The following is a 19,105-nucleotide window of genomic DNA, read 5'->3' as shown; positions in this document are numbered from 1 at the left end:
CTTGCTGTTCTCGCTCTGGATTGTAGCTTGGGGATCTCCTGCCCCCTTTTGGAGTATATTTATTTTGCTACACAATCCTCATTCGCGCGGTATAATTGCAACTCCCTCTAGATGTTTTTTTGGCAGTTATGTTAAAATCGTGGTTTGCGCGCTTGCTTGGCTGTGTGCTGCTTCCTAGTGAATGGAAGTTGAGTTACACAAAAATAAGAGCAAGTTACATATTCCAAGCTAATTTTTGAAATAGAACGCATTTTCCACAGAATTTTGCAAATTTTTTTTCCATTATCCTTCCAAGATTTAACAAGGGATCTAAGCAATTCGACCTTTTTTTTTGGTATATTTATCGAACTTACTTCTTTTCCTGCCATTATGCTACTATAAGGATTTGGAAGACACTTAGAAATGATAAATAATCTAAGTTCACCTATATATATATATATATTTGTGCCACAGAAGTTTATTTCTTGTTTAAATTCTTACTGCACTTTAGTTGTTTGTGCACTTTTACCTAATTCCAAATACTGATTATCGTACCATGCCTTTCAGGATTTTGCCCACAGTCGTATGGTTAAATCTCAAAATTTTGATGTCTCTTGCTTTGCAAAGAAAACATGCTCAGGTGTTAGTCTTAGTAGGTGAGGTTACTTGTTGAAAATATCTAATCATTCTATTGTAAGAAATTGAGCATTTATTACACGCTACCTGCAAAATTTTTGAGGATGAACTGTTGGATGAGTCTCCTTGATTACCATGTTTTGGCTACCTTGTTGGCTACATTTGATTCTCGATATTTAGGATGAAGAATTGAAGATTTACTATGCGATGTGTTTCCATTGAGTTTTGAGCTTATCTCCGGCTTTAAATCACGGACATCGTGAGGTAGGTTCGATTCAATGTGCTGCTTTATGCTAATCCAAAGGCTTAGGGAAAATCTAATTGTGTGAGCAATTGTATTGGCTGGAAGGATGATCAAACAGTGATATTTTTTCTACATATCTTGATTCGCAAGAACCTTATCATTTTGTAACTACAAATGTTATAACTTTGTGAGCTCAAGTTCATCGAATTTGTTATTGTTCTATTTTGTGCAATCAAAACGGTCCTTATTTATCAATCATGTTTTAATCACTTTCTACATGCCAGGTAGCATGTGTTCTAATGTTCAAGCTTCAGTGAGATGATTTCCTAGTGGATACTCACGTGTGCCCTTTTATCTAATCTCAAATTCTAGAAAAGTATCAACTAATATATGCAGAACCATGGTGCTTTTGCAGGTTTTTAGGATAATGAGGGACATTGGTTGGATCCCCATTAAAGCAAACAGAGAGCAAGCATATATCCACCTCAATAATAGAATACCTAATCATTTGAAGTTTGACCTGAATTGTCTTCTTGTAACTCATGGAAGACTTTTGTCACAGGTGTTCTGTTAGAAGAGGTAATCAAAACACGGGAGATGGGAGCATGCGGTAATCAGAACACCCTTGTCCTTATCCTAATTTTCTAGAATAATCCTTCTTTATACTTTACAGCCAATGTATTAATCCTTAAAGTATTTAATGTTGTTTTTCTTCTGCTGAAATAGGAATGGGATGCTTTGATGCTATCTAATTTTGCACTTGAGAATCAATTACACACAGCTAGGTAAGAGTTAAGTCATGCTCTATATCAGGTATGAAAACTCTTAGACAAGTGCATGTTTTGTTGACCAGCTGCTTTATGCATTAGAATATGTTATTTTTTCCTTTTGCGCATGTAGCTATAACATATTTTTATCTTTAATTTGGTCATTTACTTTTCTCATTAAAGTTTGTTGTATGGATTAAAGCTTGAGGATATAGAAGTTTTGTCCAACTTAAACATAACGTCATAGATTTTGCCAACACATTAAAATGAGTCCAACTCAAGTACAACTACATCAACAACTTCCCCTTAAGTTTCTAAAAAATGATTGTACCATAACTAGAGATGATACTATAGGAAGGTTCAAGTCTATCTAAGTACTCACTAGAATCCATGGCCTTGCTTGCCTTTCATGTAGTCATGTTGGCTTCTAGGAGATGATACCATAACTAGAGATCTCAGCATCCAAGTTGTTACAAAGAAAATAACCTACAATCCACAAAGTTGTGGCATGTCTTTGAGTTTCTTGAATTCTATTTTCGTATTTTATGTGCTTGAAGGCTATGTTTATTATAAGGTATCTCACATTTTGAACTTTAGAGGTATTCAACCTGAGTCAGAGATTATCACATTTTTCAATTCTTTACCCTTATAAAGACTGGAGTAGCTGGAGATATTACTTCTTCCTTATTGTGCAATGAAGTCAATTCAATAAAAAAAATATTATTGATCAAGATAATTACCTTTTTCTATCATTGCTTTGTTTCCTATAAATCTGGAAGTATAAGTAGCATAGAATTTTACATGGAATAAAGTTAACTTGTGCATAGGTATTATTGTTCATATTTGTTTCTATGTGATTGCTTGGGCTTTGGAATAACAAGTGATGCTCACAAGACTAAGAATTATTCTAAAAAAATAATAAGTACTCGAAGAAATTTGATATGGTGATGATATTAAATTCATGACCAACATTGTTTTCTCTATGCATTCTAGTTTTGGAATATAATTGGTCTTCCTGACTCATATTGGTTGTCCTTGTTATATTTTTTAGTCTTAGATTATATAAATGTGGGAGACAGTAATATTTGAATATGTTCATTCCAAATACTAATTTTAATTTGGTTAAATTGGCTGCCTAGAAGATGATCAAGAATTATTGCAGTGAAATATATTAGGTATTCACTGTTTATCATTGTCCATTTTACTATAATGTATTGTAAGTTCTGTGATTGAGTCAATGTTGGACCATGTTACCTAACTAAAACCTTTTAGTTTCAACTTTTACTTTTATTCATTTATATGAATTATGTCGCTAACCTCAATATTACTATTGCTTTTCCAATTGCTTCTCAAGGTTGAAATAGACAAATAACTCATTTGCTTTTGTGGATTGCTTACTGTTAAAGAACTATTCACTTTCAAACATTTGGAAATGTTTTTTTATTCTTCATATTTACTTCCTTTGTACAAGATATATGGTTTTAAGGGAGTCTTGAATTTTTTTCTATAAAATAGATATCTATATTTCCATATTTTTGTTGCCTTTTGGATATGCTTTTGCAGTAATATAATTTTTTTACTTGTTAAATTAAGTAATTGTGATGAATGGTCTTCATTTTCTTTTTTTATTTTGGTTAACATGGAAGAGCATTCTATTAAACCATTTATTTGACACCAACTTCCGAGAGATGGATGCTTTCGGGGGAAGACAAGTTCTTGAATTCTTGTATATATATATTATCAATTTTAGTGCTATTGATATATGAGTTATTTTAGATCACAAACCACAAAAGGCATTTGGTTAACAAATTGTGTTGGGATTGAACCATGTACAATTGTTATGGGCTTAGAAGATACTGATGGACGAGAATTAGGAGAGGTATTATTCTCAACCAAACTATTGAACTCACAATAGGTCTCTTTTGGCACAGGATTAAGAATTTTATCTTGTGAAGTTCTAGATATGCCTAAGAGGTGCCCCTATCTTAGAATGATTTTTAGGCATATAAAGTAAAATTCTCATTATTTACAAACCTCTAACATTTAACAAAATTAGTCAATGTGATGAGAAATTCAACTTGTTCAAGACTTTCTTTTAGAAAGCTCGCTGTCACGATTACAACCATTTGATACTTTATGAAGTTGGTTAAGAATCATGTAGTTTTCATTAACAAGTTAATTAAGAAGCTCTATTTGCAATGCTGAGGATTTGAAATTTAGAGCAGCCACCTTGAAAACATCTTAGTATAAGCTTGTTGAATCTAGTTCACAATTGTAGTGTTTACCTTTTCTCTCCTTTGTTTACCTTAATTGGCTTTTTTACTCCATTTTTCAGTCCGTCAATAACACAACTTTGAGTTGTATTTCTACTTTGTTCAGGATGATACTGCCTTTGAGAAGGAGTGTTCTCTTTTTGCTTTAGCAGTTTCTAATATAGTCCTAATAAACATGTAAGTTCATTTTCATTATGCGTCAAATGCTACCTTTGTCTAAAACAAGGGTGAGCATTTGCCTCTATGATATAGGTGGTGCCATGATATTGGTCGAGAACAAGTGGCAAACAAGCCTCTTTTAAAGACAGTCTTCCAGATTATCTTTCATTATCTTAATCTTATTCTCATCTTACAACAACTTTTTTACATATACTTTTAATTTGAGTTTTGCTTAGTTGCTTTCGTTTACCTCATGACAGGTGATGCTAAGACTGTTTAGTCCTCATAAGACCACTCTACTGTTTGTTATATGAGATAAAATAAGGGTGAGCATTTTCATATGTGCATTTTTCAGCTTTCGTATTGGAGACTCCTAATCCAATGAAAATGAGTATTCATGTGCATTTTTTATATGTCGAGATCTCTTGGTGCCTTATCAAAGGGGTGGAAAGATTGGAATTTTTGATGGAGCTGATGTGGGAAGGTTGGATTTATTATGGAATTGATGATCAACAATGTTGGAAAAGGTTGACATGGAAGAATCAACAAGTGAGAAAGAGGAGTCCAATAAAATTCTACAAGTTGAAGATTATGATGGGGCTTGGGTTGACAATAATTACTTGCAATCCGACATGGCATGAACCACCATCACAAGTTTTTAGTCTTTTGACTATTGTTCATTAGTTGTAAATGAAGTTTATTTGTTTATTTGTATTGGGATAAATTTTATTTGAATATTATATATGTTTCTTCTTTTGTGATTGTAATTCTTGTATAAGTAACATTTTAAATGACATTGATGTGGAAAATATTCTTTCTTTTGTGATTATGATTCTTTTTATTTATTTATATTGAAATATGATATATTGGTATTAAAAGATAATAATTTAAAAGACAACGATTTAAAACTATTGTTGTTATCTATCACCTTCAAAGACAACGGTTAAAAACTATTGTCGTAGCCCCAAAAACAGTTGTAAACTGACAGTGTTAATAAAAATACTCTAAACAACAACGGTTTTAAACCGTTGTCTTTCATTCAAAGACAACGGTTTAAAACCGTTACAAAACTGTTGTCTTTTCATTCAAAGACAACGGTTTTAAACCGTTGTCGTAGCCCCCCACTTTTAACAACACTGCCAATTACAACAGTTTTAAAGGGCCTACGACAACGGTTTTTAACCGTTGTCTTTTAATGTTTTTGTTGTAGTGACGTCACACACCAGGGCACTATATAGAAGGGGTCCATACACTGACAGAGGTACAAATTATTCAGTATTCACACCTGTGTCTACTGTTGTTCTATCTTTTTTCTCTTTTCGATGACTGACTTGAGTGTCGAGGGGCCAACGCTGGGGACCCCTTCCTTGGCTTGGCACTGACGTTTCTTGTGTTGTAGAGCAGATAAGAGTTTACATCTAGTCAGCGTGGCAGCCACATCCCCAGCTTGCCATCTCCATGATTTTCTGACAGAATCATATTGGTGTCATCTGTGGGAACGCAACTTGCATCTGAAATGCGAAGATGGAGGATGATAGACGACTCGCCATGGTTACTTTAACAAAAGAGGAACTAGATATGCTAATACAAGTCCGAGTGATAAAAATAGTGGAGCAACAACAGTAATAGGCACTGGCCGATCGTTAGGTATAGGAGCCCGCAGCCTCAGCAGTGGGTCATCAAGCCGAATATGGAGACCGAGTGGAGCATGTATCCATTCAAGGATAGAGTAAGAAGCCGATCGGCACATACGGAGACGCGCCCCACGCGTCGATCCCCTTCCATCGAGTACTGTTCCACGCTCTAGTAGAAGAGCTAGGCCGAGCGGATAAGGAATAAGGATCCTCCTCAGACGACGCACCCATTCAGGACGCGCATAAAGGTAAAGCACCAAGGAATGATGATTCGTCCAAGCGGATCAATCAATAGTTTTCTCAAGGAATCTTGGATGACCCTTTGCCAAAACACTACACCCCGTTGACGATAGGTGAGTATAATGGAATGTCCGATCTGGATGACCACCAGGCCTAGTTTGATAACGCGGCCAGACTTCATCAGTACACCGACGACGTAAAGTGTCAGGCCTTCATCACTACCCTTTTCGGGTCAGTATAGCGTTGGTTCAGACTAATGTCGATCGACTCGATTCATAGCTTCAAAGACTTCCAAGCGGCATTCTTGCACCACTTTACCAGTAGCTGCCGCTACCAGAAGATGAACATTAACCTATTTTTCTTAAAAACAAGGGCCCAAGGAGGCACTGAGGGCTTACATCAAGCGCTTCAACCAGGCGACCACGGATATTTTATCGGTCTGCCTAGAAATATTGGTGAATGCCTTCACCCAGGGGCTCACCAAAGGAAAATTCTTCTGCTCACTCATCTGGAGGCTATCGAAGGACTTTGACCACCTGCTCAGGAGGGCCACGGAGTACATAAACGTGGAAGAGACCCAAGCAGCCAGAAGAAAGGAGGCATTGACTGAGCCCGCAGGAGCACCTGAGTGGTGACCACCAAGCATCCATCAACCACCCAAGGGGCCATGATCGGGAGGAGTGCAGCAACACCAGGAGCCCTGAACACAGGGCGTGCAGCATGTATCAGCTAGTAGCCCAAAGGCGGCTAAGGGAAAGGTATGGACACCAATATTTTGCCCGTTCAGTCAGTCAGCAAAGCACAACATGCATGATTGCTACGATCTGACGCCAATTGTGAGCTGACCAACTCCTCAAGGATATCGACGTTGGTCACCATCACTCGATCGACATAAGAGGTGTCGATCAGCTGGGCGGTGAGATGACGATCGAGTGGCGTCTGAGTGGTTTCAGCATCAGCCTCAAAGGAGAAATAATACAAGTCTCAGCAGAGCTTTTGCTGAGCGGACAAGGAACTCAACTCGGGAGGAGGAGAACCGAAACAACATTGCTCGGGGAGAGATTGGAATGATCACTGGAGGGCCAACCGGCCGTGATTCGAACCGAGCGAGGAAGTCGCACGCCCGACACCTAGAAAGACATACTGTCGGATGTAGCATGGAGAAGGCCGAGGGGCCTGAGATCAGTTTCGACCCCCGAGACCTGAAGGGAGTGGAGATACATCACGACGACACCCAGATCATCTGAGCGGTAATAGCTAATTATACTATTCACTGAACCTTTATTGATACAAGAAGCTCAATGAATATTATATTCCAGAAGGTGTTCGACTAGCTACAAATTAACTGAAGAAAATTGCAACCAACGGCGACCCCACTCTACGTGATCATAGGTAATGAAGTATTGCCAATCGACCAATCTTGATTAGCTATATCGCTCGGATAGGAGCCACTCAAGAGGACAAGGACCACAAACTTCATTGTGGTAGATGCACCGTCCGCCTATAATGTTATATTGGGCTGACCAACCCTTAACTAGTTCCGAGCGATGGTGTCCACTTTCTGCGAAAAGATCAAGTTTCTGGTGGACAACAAGGTGGGCAAAGTTAAAGGCAATCAGTTGGTCGCTCAGTGATGCTACGTTGAGATAATCAAGTATGAAGTAAGAGCCGCATGGAAGGCCCCGTGCTTAGAAGTGAACTCCATCAGGGAAGAACCTCTCGCGCTGGTCTGCGAGGAAAAGAAGGGATGAACAAGAAATCGAAGGCTTGCACTAAACTGGTCCTTAAAGAAAGTCAAGAAGACGGCTGGCGGTTCATGTGGCTGGTCATAAGCAGAGGGAATGACAATTTGATAATCAGATGGGAAATGGTATGAGGATTTAAGCTAGTCTATCTCCTCTCCGTTAAACCTAGACTCGGTTGAAGTGTACCAGAGCCCGGGGATGGCCATGAGCGGTTGCGAAAAATCAGCCATAGAAAATAAAGGAATTGAGAAGAAGTAACGCACATATTCAACGAAGGAAAAGGAGAAGAATCTTACTGAGAAAGGTCGCCGGAGAAGAAGAGGAGAAGAAACGTCATAGAGATTGCTCGAAGATGAAAGCGTCAGGCAAGTGGAGATGATGCTGAGAAGATAAGGGTTTATAAATCTCGTGGCTAATCACTTAGAGCCATCCGATCGAGGGCTGCAAAAAACAAGGACGAAATCTAGCTATGAAATTTGAAAAGGTACTTGTCACATCAATAACAGATATTCACTTGTCACGTCAAACGTGCGGCGATAGAAGATAGGACATATGACAATCACTATGAGAGAGTATTAATGAGACTTAATTAAAAGGCATGGTCGAGTACTCGGCCATAATGATTGAGGATTTATATAAATTTTCAGAAATTTGGATGTCGTTAGCCACTATGTAAGGACGCTCATCCGAGAAAGTGCAGAGAAAGGGAAAAATTCACTAAGTGTTGTCGTCAACCATCCCGATCGGCACAGATATCTGGCTATGATGTAGCCGATCGGCAGATCCATCACAGGCTTTGAAGATTATGTGATTTGTTTAGGAGCTCGAGTTCAAAGAAAGCATTGGTTGGTCGGTGAATTAAATCTCCGATTGAGCTATAAAACTTCGACGTTTATCCGAAAGATGATTAGAAGATATGGGTCGACCAACCTCCAGACCATAGAGAGTGTCCGATCGGTGGGGTTCACCCGAGGCACTACTCATCTAGTCAGTCGGGTTTGCAGCCTCCTTCGACTAGACTGAGGGGAAGACTTGTGATATGGTGATAAAGGGGGTCTGTTGGAGCAATCCCAATGGTCCATGCGACCATAAGTTTTGGTGTTTGGGAACAGGGTTTAAGTTAGGTTCACCCTTGAAATGTATATACGAGTGTCCAGATTTTCAGGATATACATATGACTCAGCTTGATGGCTCTGGGTCCGGTGAAGGATGGAGCATCCGAGGGACTATGGACAAGGCAGCAAGGATAAGGATTGAGGGAAGCGACTTTGAGGCATACATGAAGGATGACATTGGGGATAAGACGCATGCTTGAATGCATTCGAGGGACGAGAGTCAAATGAAGTAGGCTTGAAGGAGATGTCAAAGCTGCGAAGAAGAGTCAAGTGAGTCGTGAGGGTCTGAGTGCAGGAGAAATGTACTTGGGAAGGGAAACCCTAGGTTTAGGGTTGTGTCAATCGACTGGTACTGGGACCAGTCGACTGGGGCAGAGCACAGAGAGTTTTTGTGTCCGAATGGTAGGGACCAGTCGATTGATGTAAGGATCATTCGACTGGTAAAGAGCCATTTAGAGAGCCGTTGGCTAGGCACCAATCGATTGATGCAAGGACCAGTCGACTGGTAACGATAAATAGCAAGGCTGTTTCTCCCCAAGCTCTACAAGATGGAGCTTGGGATGGCTGGCCAAGGTGATGAAATTAAACTTGGTTAAAGCCTAATTAGTAGTCAACTAGTTCTCAAGTGCTTGTGTAATCCAAGAGGTCTTGGTGAGTATTATGGTGAGATTTCTCCACCCACAAGGAGACTTGAGATAGCCGGAATTTATTGTGGGCTAATACACCGAAGGATTGAGGGATCGTCTACCTTACGGGCAACCATGGAGTAGGAGCCCTAATCTTCGAATCACGTTAAAGGCAACGTTTTAGCGATTTTCTTTCTCTTATTGTCTTTAGCTTTCTTGTTTATATTAGTTTGTATTTCCGCTATGCAAGCTAACCATTGTAGGAAGCGATAAATTGGGGGCAACATCTATTCAACCCCCTTCTAGCCAGCCACAAGATTCCCAATAAGTGGTATCAGAGCCGAGGATGCTCTCTGTTGTACTAACCGCCAAGGAAGCGAAAGATGGCCGACTTGATAGCACCTCCAAAGTTTGAAGGAGGAAGCCTAGGGGACGTCACATTTTGGATGATGAATATGGAGGTCTTCTTCGACACCGATTAGGACACCATGATGATGATCAAGGAGCTATTCAAAGTCCCAAAAGATAAGAAAGGGAAGAGACTCCGACCACGACATTGGACAGAAGAGCAAACCTCATGATCGGAGGCAAACTCAAAGGTAATATCAATATTAATTGATATTTTGCCATCTAACGTGATGAGTCGTGTAGGTGAATGCGAGAACGGCCACGATTTGTAGGGAAAGGTAAAGATGGTTCTAGGAGAAGAACCTAAACCTATACAATAAGAAGAAGAATCCAAGAAGATGGGTTTAATTGCTCAAGTTGAGGAGGAGAAAGCGAAAGTTGAGCCATGCTCAACATCCAAAGAGGAGAAGGATGAAGAAATGTGTGGATGAGGAAACATCCTCAAAGGTTGAAGAAGAATCCAAGACAAGTGAAGAAGAAGTCTTGGAAGTAAACCTAGTGAGCACCTCCACCGAAGTGAAGTCAAAGGACCACATCACTTGCTTCGGGTGCAATGAGAAGGGACACTACAAAAATAGGTGTCCATTAGGTAAGAAGAAGGTAACTCCTAAACCCATTCAAGTTAATTTAAATACTAACGAGGGTTGTAGGAATGAAGAAACCCAAGGAAGGAGATTGCGCATTATATACTTCACGTGTGGGGAGAAGGGCCACTACCACACAAAATTCCCCAAGAAGAGAGAGATCAAGAAGCTTGCACAATTGAAGAAATGGGAGAAGAAGAAGAGGAGCTCGAGTCAAGGGGGAGCTTCAAGGTAAGGGAGGTATACCCTAACTTGAATTATAATTCAAATTCTTATGTTCCCATGCATGCTAGGAAAAATAATGATTATCATTATATAGCAATGAAAAATTTTGGTTTTAGATATCATCATAGAAATAGGGTTAATGTAGACCATAACTCTAGGAGACCAATTCATGATAAACCTAGACATGTTAAATTCTCATTACCTAAGGAGAAGAAGGTAATGGAGAACCTAGACAAAAATCCCAAGAAGGGGAGACATATGCCTTGAAAAATGGGTAGGTCTAGGAATGTCCAAGGTGGACATGTTGACTCTCGGTTTAGGAGCCTAGAAAGAAAAAATCAAGCTTTGAAGGTAAATCTTGAAAATTTAGAGAAATACCTTAAGTGATTCAATGTTGGATCTAAGGGACTAGGCATGGTGTTGGGTAGCCAAAGACCTAACAATGATAGATCAGGTTTTGGATACTGATCTAGTCCCTCCAAGGCCAAGGAGAGATTATATGCTCGGGTGGTAAATGATCATGGCAAGGGAGAGTCATCCAAGGCCAACAAGAAGAAATATGCTAGGGTTGTATATAATTATGGCAAGGATGAAGTGTCCAAGGTCAAGAAGATAAGGAAATCTTCTAAGGGACATCATTGTGGTTTAACCACAATGGATGAGTCACCTAGGGAGGTGGCTAATGTTAAGAGCTCTAGGGAGAGCTTAAAGAGTCAATTTGGGACTCATGGCCAATAGATCTCAAGTGGGTATTACTTGGGATTCTAGATAGGTCATGGAATGTGCCAAGGGATTTTGGAGATGGACTTGAGTCTCAAATCTAGGGATTTGGCTCAATTGGGTTGTGTTTCATACTTAGAAATATGACATTGGGGTCATATTGCATGATAATTGATTTTGGATGTATAGATGCGATATAAACCAATGCTAGGGATGCATTTGTGTGTTAGTATGAGCAAATACATCAAGAGGAAGCCAACACTAGGACTTTAGGTCAAGGTTCAATTGAACCATTTAGCTAGTTTTAGATTTTATGTCAATTTTAGGATCTGTGATAAATATATTTTTAAATATATTTTTTTCAAGTAGACAATGGTAAAATATATCTCTTCACAAAATTTGAGAATTTTTAGAGGTTTGTTGAATTTCTGATGTATTTCTAAAGTTACGTTTGAAATGTTGATTTTTTTACATAAATAGGGTACCAGTTGACTGGTAACAATGTTTTTTAGCACAGAATGTCTCTGTAAGCTCGTTTTGATGAGGGCAATCGACTCGATTTTATAGCAGTCGACTGATACCAGCTTGAAACTATTTTTTAGCGCTAATTTTGACCAGGTCAACTCGTATAGGTGTATGAGATCCAGGGAGATAAATATACGAGTTTAGGGTTAGTTTGATGATCAAGTTTCCGACAATTGGGATATTGTTGGAAGCTTTTTAATGTTAGGCAAAGGGGGAGAAGTAAGGTTTAGTTGGGAAAACCTTAGGTGCCTTTGAATCGGGAGAGCCTTGTGATATGTTCTTAAATATCCCTGTGGTAAAATTCCTAGCTCAATGGGGAGCTTAGGTGTATGGGGAGACTTGTGATAGGTTCCAATGCATGTTTTGATTTTCTATTCGGCGATGTAAGTCCAAGTGTGTAGCCTTGGCAACGTAAGTCCATTCGGAGGTATAAGTCCATGTGTGTAGCCTTGGCAACGTAAGTCCATTCGGAGGTGTAAGTCCAAGTGTGTAGCCTTGGCAACATAAGTCCAAGTTTGTAGCCTTGGCAACATAAGTCCATTCGGCGATGTAAGTCCAAGTGTGTAGCCTTGGCAATGTAAGTCCATTCGGCTGTGTAAGTCTAAGTGTGTAGCCTTGGCAACGTAAGTTCATTCGGTGGCGTAAGTCCAAGTGTGTAACCTTGGCAATGTAAGTCCATTCGACTGTATAAGTTCAAGTGCGTAGCCTTGGCAACATAAGTCTATTTGACGGTGTAAGTCCAAGTGTGTAGCATTGGCAACATAAGTTCATTTATTTTAGCAGTTTATTTGCTATTATGTTTTCCTTAACTTAAACGTATTGCCAAACATCAAAAAGGGGAAGATTTTTGGAGCAATCCCAATAGTCCATGCGACCATGTATTTTGGTGTTTAGGCAAAGGGTTTAAGTTAGGTTCACCCTTGTATTTGATATGTGTATGTGAGTGTGCAGGTTTGTAGGATACACATATGACTCAGCTTGATGACTTTGGGGTCTGGTGAAGGATAGAGCATCCGATGGACCGTGGACAAGGTAACAAGGACAAGGACCGAGAAAAGCGATTTTGAGGTATACGCGAAGGATGACATTGGGGATGAGCCATGGGTTTGAATGCATCCGAGGGATGAGAGCCAAAGGAAGTAGACTTGAATGCAAGAGGTCAAAGCTGCGAAGAAGAGCCAAGTGAGTCATGAGGGTCCGAGTGAAAGAGAAATGTACTCGGGAAGGGAAACCCTAGGTATGAGGGTACTGGTCCCAGTCAACTGGGATAGAGCACAGAGAGTTTCTATGCCCGAATGGCAAGGACCAGTCAATTGATGCAAGGATTAGTCGACTGGTAAAGAGTCGTTGAGAGAGTCGTGGGCTAGACACCAGTTGATTGGTGCAAGGACCAGTCGACTGGTAACGGTAAACAGGAAGGCTATTTCTCCTCAAGCTCTATAAGATGGAGCTTGGGATGGTTGACCAAGGTGATGAAATTAGATTTGGTTAAAGCCTAATTAGTAGTTAACTAGTTCTCAAGTGCTTGTGTAATCCAAGAGGTCTTGGTAAGTGTTGTGGTGAGTTTCTCCACCCACAAGGAGACTTGAGATAGCCGGAGTTTGCCGGGGGCTAATCCATTGAAGGATTGAGGGATTGCCCACCTTACGAACAGTCGTGGAGTAGGACCCCTAATCTCCGAACCACGTTAAAGGAAACGTCTTAGCGGTTTGCTTTCTCTTATTGTTTTTAGCTTTCTTATTTATTTTAGCTTGTATTTCTACTGTGCAAGCTAACCATTGTAGGAAGCAATAAATTGAGGGCAACGTCTATTCAACTCCCTTCTAGTCGGCCACAAGATCCCCAACAGGGCCCACTAAGTGCGGATCAAACGATGAAGGTAGCAGCTAATGTGGAGGTCAAAGTTAAGGAGGTCAACGACAAAGGGCCGGACGCTAAGGGGCCAAGAAGATCTCTCCAACAATGGCCGATCAGGCATGTATTGCCTGATCGACAAAGGGTCGGTCCAAGTGAAGCGCCCATTCAGCCAATATCTTCAGACGGTCGTCACAAAGAAGAGGAGTGTGCGTATGACTGGAGCATTAGTCCGGTCGAGCGGAAACAAACTATCGAGACCTGTCGTCACGTGGAATAGTAACTGAGTCCGACCGAGGGGAGGAGTACTCAGCTGAGAGGCTATCCCACTCGGTTGAGCAGATGGATCATTGACGTATCCTTCAGAGAGATAGTGTCGCTGACACAAGATATGGTTAACGGGTGGATCGTACGACGGAAGTTTCTACTGTCTTGTCAGGGATATGCATACCATGTTAAGGTATGATGTCAATGACACTTTCCTGACATGTCCTTTCATAGGACAAATTAGAGAACATGCGCATGATCAATTGGAGAACGTGCTCACATCTCGAGAGAAGTGCGCACGTCACACACCAAGGCACTATATAAAAGGGGTCCATACACCGACAGAGGTACACATTATTCACTATTTACGCTTGTGTCTTCTGTTGCTCCATCTTTTTCCTCTATCCGGTGACTGACTTGAGTGTCAGAGGGTCAGTGCCGGAGACCACTTCCCTGGTTCGGCACTGACGTTTCTTGTATTGCAGAGCAGAGAGGAGTCTATATTCAGTCAATGCGGCAACGACATCCCCAACTTACCATCTTCATGATTTTCGGACAGGATCAAGTTCCAAAAAAAGAGTTAATATCTTTGTAATATATGATTTATTTAAGATATTACAAAGCGTATTAGAAGCTAAGGAAGTACTTCAAATTTCTCTACACAGGATGTTTTCTTTGTTGTATTTTTACTACAAGAATTGAATTAAGGGCCTTTGTTAACAAAACCTGATTCATAGATGAGATTGAGTGTTTAGCTTCTCCTACTCCTACCAAATACTAATGTCTCAAAGATGTGATCATTTAAGTTGTTGAACGATTAGCTTGTGCCAAAGTCTTTCTTAGTTGGCATGGGTGATCATTTCCTTGGTATTTCTAACGAAAAAGGCTTTATAATGATTGATTAAATGAAATTTCTAAAGTGATCAAAACTACAAATATCTTAAGGATTGACCATTACAACATTCTATCCCAAATGCCGTATGCTAAAATGTTCATGGTAAAGAAATTAATAAGTTAAGAAAGACATAACATGAATCAATTTTGTAATCAATAGGATAAGAATGACATAGCATAGTTTAGTTCATATTAATAATTCTTTTAACTGCTCTGCAAAACTTATTGTTTAAGAAAAAAAATATTGACCGAGGTTAATTAGAAATTTTGTTAACATCTCCAAACGAAAAGTGCATATTTTATTAAGAAAATCACATACATAAGATATCAATACATATCAATAACTTTTTCATAAAACATGCAACTATGAGTTTACTTTATTCATACAATGATTGAGTATTGAGCATCCTCACACTACAATGGTTGCCTATTATGATTTATTGAAGAAGCACCACTCTTATATGGGAAGAGGTTCAATCAACAGCAAAGACACATTATCTTTCATCGCAGTGTCAGAATTGGTGTACATATCAATGTACCTATATATTTCTTCCATTGATCTTGAGAAGTTGAGTACTCTTTCAAAAATAGGCCGAGGTACTTTTGTTAGATTGAGACTTTCGTTGTTTAGATCCTTCCATGCTTTCTCCACTATCTCTCGCAGTTTGTTGCATGCAACTTTGGCATTTGTGTCATGCTCTTTCATGTAACTTTCCACTGTAGAGGCTGCATGATCTCTCCCTTGCTCCAGCTAAAATTTTTTTAAGCACGGAATTGTCAAAATTTGTTGCTAAACTATTCTAAAAAAGAAGTGTCTAAAATGAATACCTCATGTGATCTTATATCATTCAAGAGTCTACCAATTACACAGCAAGCTTCTATGGCCTTGGGAAAACTAGAATGCCACTCGAATACTTCTTTTATTGCCATTTCTCCCATACCAACAAAAGAGGCACAAGAGATTATAGAACACCCAGAGGAGATTAACGAATTATGCAAGTGCTCATCAAGTGATGGTACATGTCGCTCGATACCCCACTTAGCTTCTTCAAGATAAGATATCACTTGGGCCTTCATCTATGTAAACCATGGGAAAACAAACTTAGTACATAAGTTTAAAGATCACATAAGACATTATAGCTTTCCTATCAACTTACTTCATATTGAAGATATAGCACACGGTACTTCTCATTGAGTTCCAACTCTTCTTCAAATTCTTCAAAAGTCTTTAATAGCTTGAGATAATAATCTTTCAAGTATTCTGGTAAACAATCAACAGCTTGATGATTCCACCTAATGTAAGGAAATATGAGCAAACACGTGATCATGGTATTCACAAAAGAATCAATATGGTAAATTATCATTTTACACTATTTTTTACATTTTAAGTAGGATTAGTTTTACAACATTTCAGTCCTTCAGGTGTACAAACAATACAACAACATTATAAAAGGAAACAAGAAACTATTAGAATTTTGATATATGAGAAACTAACCTTTTGATTGCCTCAGTTAACAGTGTACACTCTTCCAATGTGCCATAGTTATCATAGATATCATCCATAATTGAGAGAAGAGAAATCACTTTGGAACAAATCACTCGTGCACGAGAATATTGAGGCTCAAAATACATAGCAAGAATCCAATAATAACATTCCACAACTCGATCACGAGTAAAATTTAGAGATTTAGCAAGTGCTAAATCATTCCACCATCTTGAAATATGCCATAATAGGAAGAAAAAAAAAGTATACACAAAGAAGTAAAATAATTAGTTTAAGTCACAAATACAAATAAAATGCAAAATACTTATAATTAGAAAATAGAAGTAACCAATTAACATAATCTATGAAAATTAAAATTTATGTAAATAATAAGTACTCAAAAATTTCTATTAACTACAAATTACTTATTTTTAAATTCCTTCCAAATGCCTAACTATATTTACAAATAGATATTTAAGCAAATATAATGATTATAATGTTGGTGTGTATTCAAACACTAGATTTTTTTCTTCTAAAAATCATTTAAATTTACTTACATTGAAATTTTCTTCAGTTCATCTTGATGAAGAGATTGAAGTAAATTGAAATTCAACTTTGCAAGTTCTAATATGACATCATCTCGCATTGCATCTTCTTGATACATAAGAATATATTTTCTTGCTAAGAGAAATTTAATTCTTCGATATTGTGGTATCTCAAGGAAAAGAGTGACCTGTGTTGCTAAAGATTGTTCAAGTTCACTCAATAAGGATATAAGTTGAGATTTTGTAAAAGACATGGCTTCATCAAGTATGATCTCTCCATGTGTTCCAAGGTAAGACGCATTATATAAGCTTAGTAGTCCTTTGACATCCCCATTCAACGCAGATATAAAGTTTCCATTCTCATCTTTGAACTTGTTAAAAGTATCTACAAGAGTGGATAAGCCATCAATAATATGTATTCATAAAAGTAATTATAATAGTAATATAGTATAGCAAACTATTTAACTAGTTTTATCCTCTTTCGTTTTGTAATAATACATATATGAAAGCAGATTTTCATCTTAATAATTAAAACAAATTTTAAACCTAAAGGTTGGTAACAATTTAGTCTTTACCAAAAGGAATACATTGACACCTCTTGTTTCATCATTCTTTTATTAGGATAAATATGTAAACTTAATTAATTAGAATTCAATATCAAAATATATTGCAATAATAAAAATCAATCAACTTCTTAAGATATAGTAGAAATATTTATTGTTTATCACGAAATGTGTAAAAAAAATACATTTATATATAATTTAAATTTTAAATTTATATTTTCCCTCCATTTTACAAATAACAATATAAGTATATAGTATAGTCTAATAATTTTAACTTATTTTTAGCATTACCTGCATTTACATAATATCCATGTTGCCTAAGCAATCGAAATCTTAGAGAAGTTTCGTAAATCCCGTAGCTCTTGCCATCAACTTGATAGATCAATCTTATTGCTTCATTTATTTCATTCTCAAAATGGTAATCTAGTCCAAGAATCTCAACTGAATCAATCAAATTCATAAGCTGCACTACATCATCAGTCTCCTTGAACATGCTCTTTGTTTGCGCTTTCAATTCTTCCACTCTCTTTATCATCCTTTGAGTGGACTCCTACATAATCAAAATTATTAGATATACATTCAAAAACATCCATTTAATCAGAAGCTATTTGAACCTAGCAAACTAATATATGTCTCTACTAATAATAAGACCTTAAATTGTAAAGACTTAGTGAGGAATACTTCATATATATAAATGCAAGAAGTTGATAAAATACCTCTAATAGATTGAGAGACGAGTTTTGGATGAAATAATCACCCCAAACGCTTGGATGATATTTTGTTGACTTACGAACAATCCCTTGATCATCACTGATCAGTACATGAGTCACTGATTGCTTCTCCATCTTAATTATAAGTTGTTCTCTTTAGCTTCCTTTCTCTTGCTATTTATAATTTCAGATGAACATATATGGTTAAAATTATATATTGTATTTGATATGGTATAGTATAAGCGGGGTCAGAGGTGATGTAACGGTTAAAGTCAAGGTCATGAGGTGATATGGCAGTCATAGTTAAGATGAAGCAGTGATTAAAGTCAGGGTGCCGTTGGAGTTAGAGTCAGAATAGATGTATCTGAACGGATTATTCTGATCAAGACTCAACTCCTCACTCAGCGCTATGGCTCTCAGGATAAAGTCGACCAACCTAGTAGTTGGTCATACTTAAGGGACTCAGTTCTCCATTCTTCAAGTATAAATCTTTCTATATATGGTCATCTAACCCTAATAGCTGGCCGGACTAGGAGGACTTATCGCTCCACTTGATGCTAAGATATACAAGATAAACCTGAGTGACCCTAATTTCGACCAGGCAAACGAGCTTAGCTCCCCATCCTCCGGAAGTATTCACTTAGCACACAACAAAGACAATATCTCCTAACATACAACCGGCCAAGATGAGATCCGGACGGACTTCCAGATCCTAGCATAACAAGTCAGGGGCAAGTTTTGTTACATATGATTGCTCGGTCTAAAGTGTCGGATAGACCTAGGGCTGGGCTCCCCACTTCATTGCAAAAGCACTCTCAGTATACAATTGGTTGGACTCAGTGCCATTCGGATTCAGAGAACAGCTCATTTCTTACTATTATGATATAGCTCAACATATAGCCCAATCAA

The 19,105-nt window shown here is 38.3% G+C and overlaps 1 protein-coding gene across 1 annotated transcript; it reads right to left on the bottom strand.

Moving 5' to 3' along the window:
• Positions 1 to 15,352: 15,352 nt before the first annotated feature.
• On the bottom strand, positions 15,353 to 18,331 carry LOC121993850 (beta-eudesmol synthase-like). Its single transcript, XM_042548140.1, has 7 exons — positions 18,203 to 18,331; positions 17,778 to 18,036; positions 16,936 to 17,308; positions 16,391 to 16,609; positions 16,053 to 16,188; positions 15,724 to 15,972; positions 15,353 to 15,646 (listed from the first exon to the last, which is right to left on the bottom strand). The coding sequence occupies exons 1-7, from the start codon at positions 18,329 to 18,331 to the stop codon at positions 15,353 to 15,355; spliced, it is 1,659 nt and encodes a 552-aa protein (XP_042404074.1).
• Between the last annotated feature and the right edge of the window lie 774 nt (positions 18,332 to 19,105).

Source organism: Zingiber officinale, chromosome 6A, assembly GCF_018446385.1.
Source record: "Zingiber officinale cultivar Zhangliang chromosome 6A, Zo_v1.1, whole genome shotgun sequence".
Lineage (NCBI taxonomy): Eukaryota > Viridiplantae > Streptophyta > Magnoliopsida > Zingiberales > Zingiberaceae > Zingiber > Zingiber officinale.
This window is presented reverse-complemented; position numbering and strand designations above follow the sequence as displayed.

What these genes read in the sequence shown, in the direction of transcription:
- LOC121993850 (XM_042548140.1), bottom strand. Translation starts at nt 18,331, where the DNA reads ATGGAGAAGCAATCAGTGACTCATGTACTGATCAGTGATGATCAAGGG. An exon ending in TGCTATATCTTCAATATGAA is followed by an intron (nt 15,973 to 16,052) that starts GTAAGTTGATAG and finishes TGGTTTACATAG; the next exon opens with ATGAAGGCCCAAGTGATATC. An exon ending in ATGATATAAGATCACATGAG is followed by an intron (nt 15,647 to 15,723) that starts GTATTCATTTTA and finishes AAAAAATTTTAG; the next exon opens with CTGGAGCAAGGGAGAGATCA.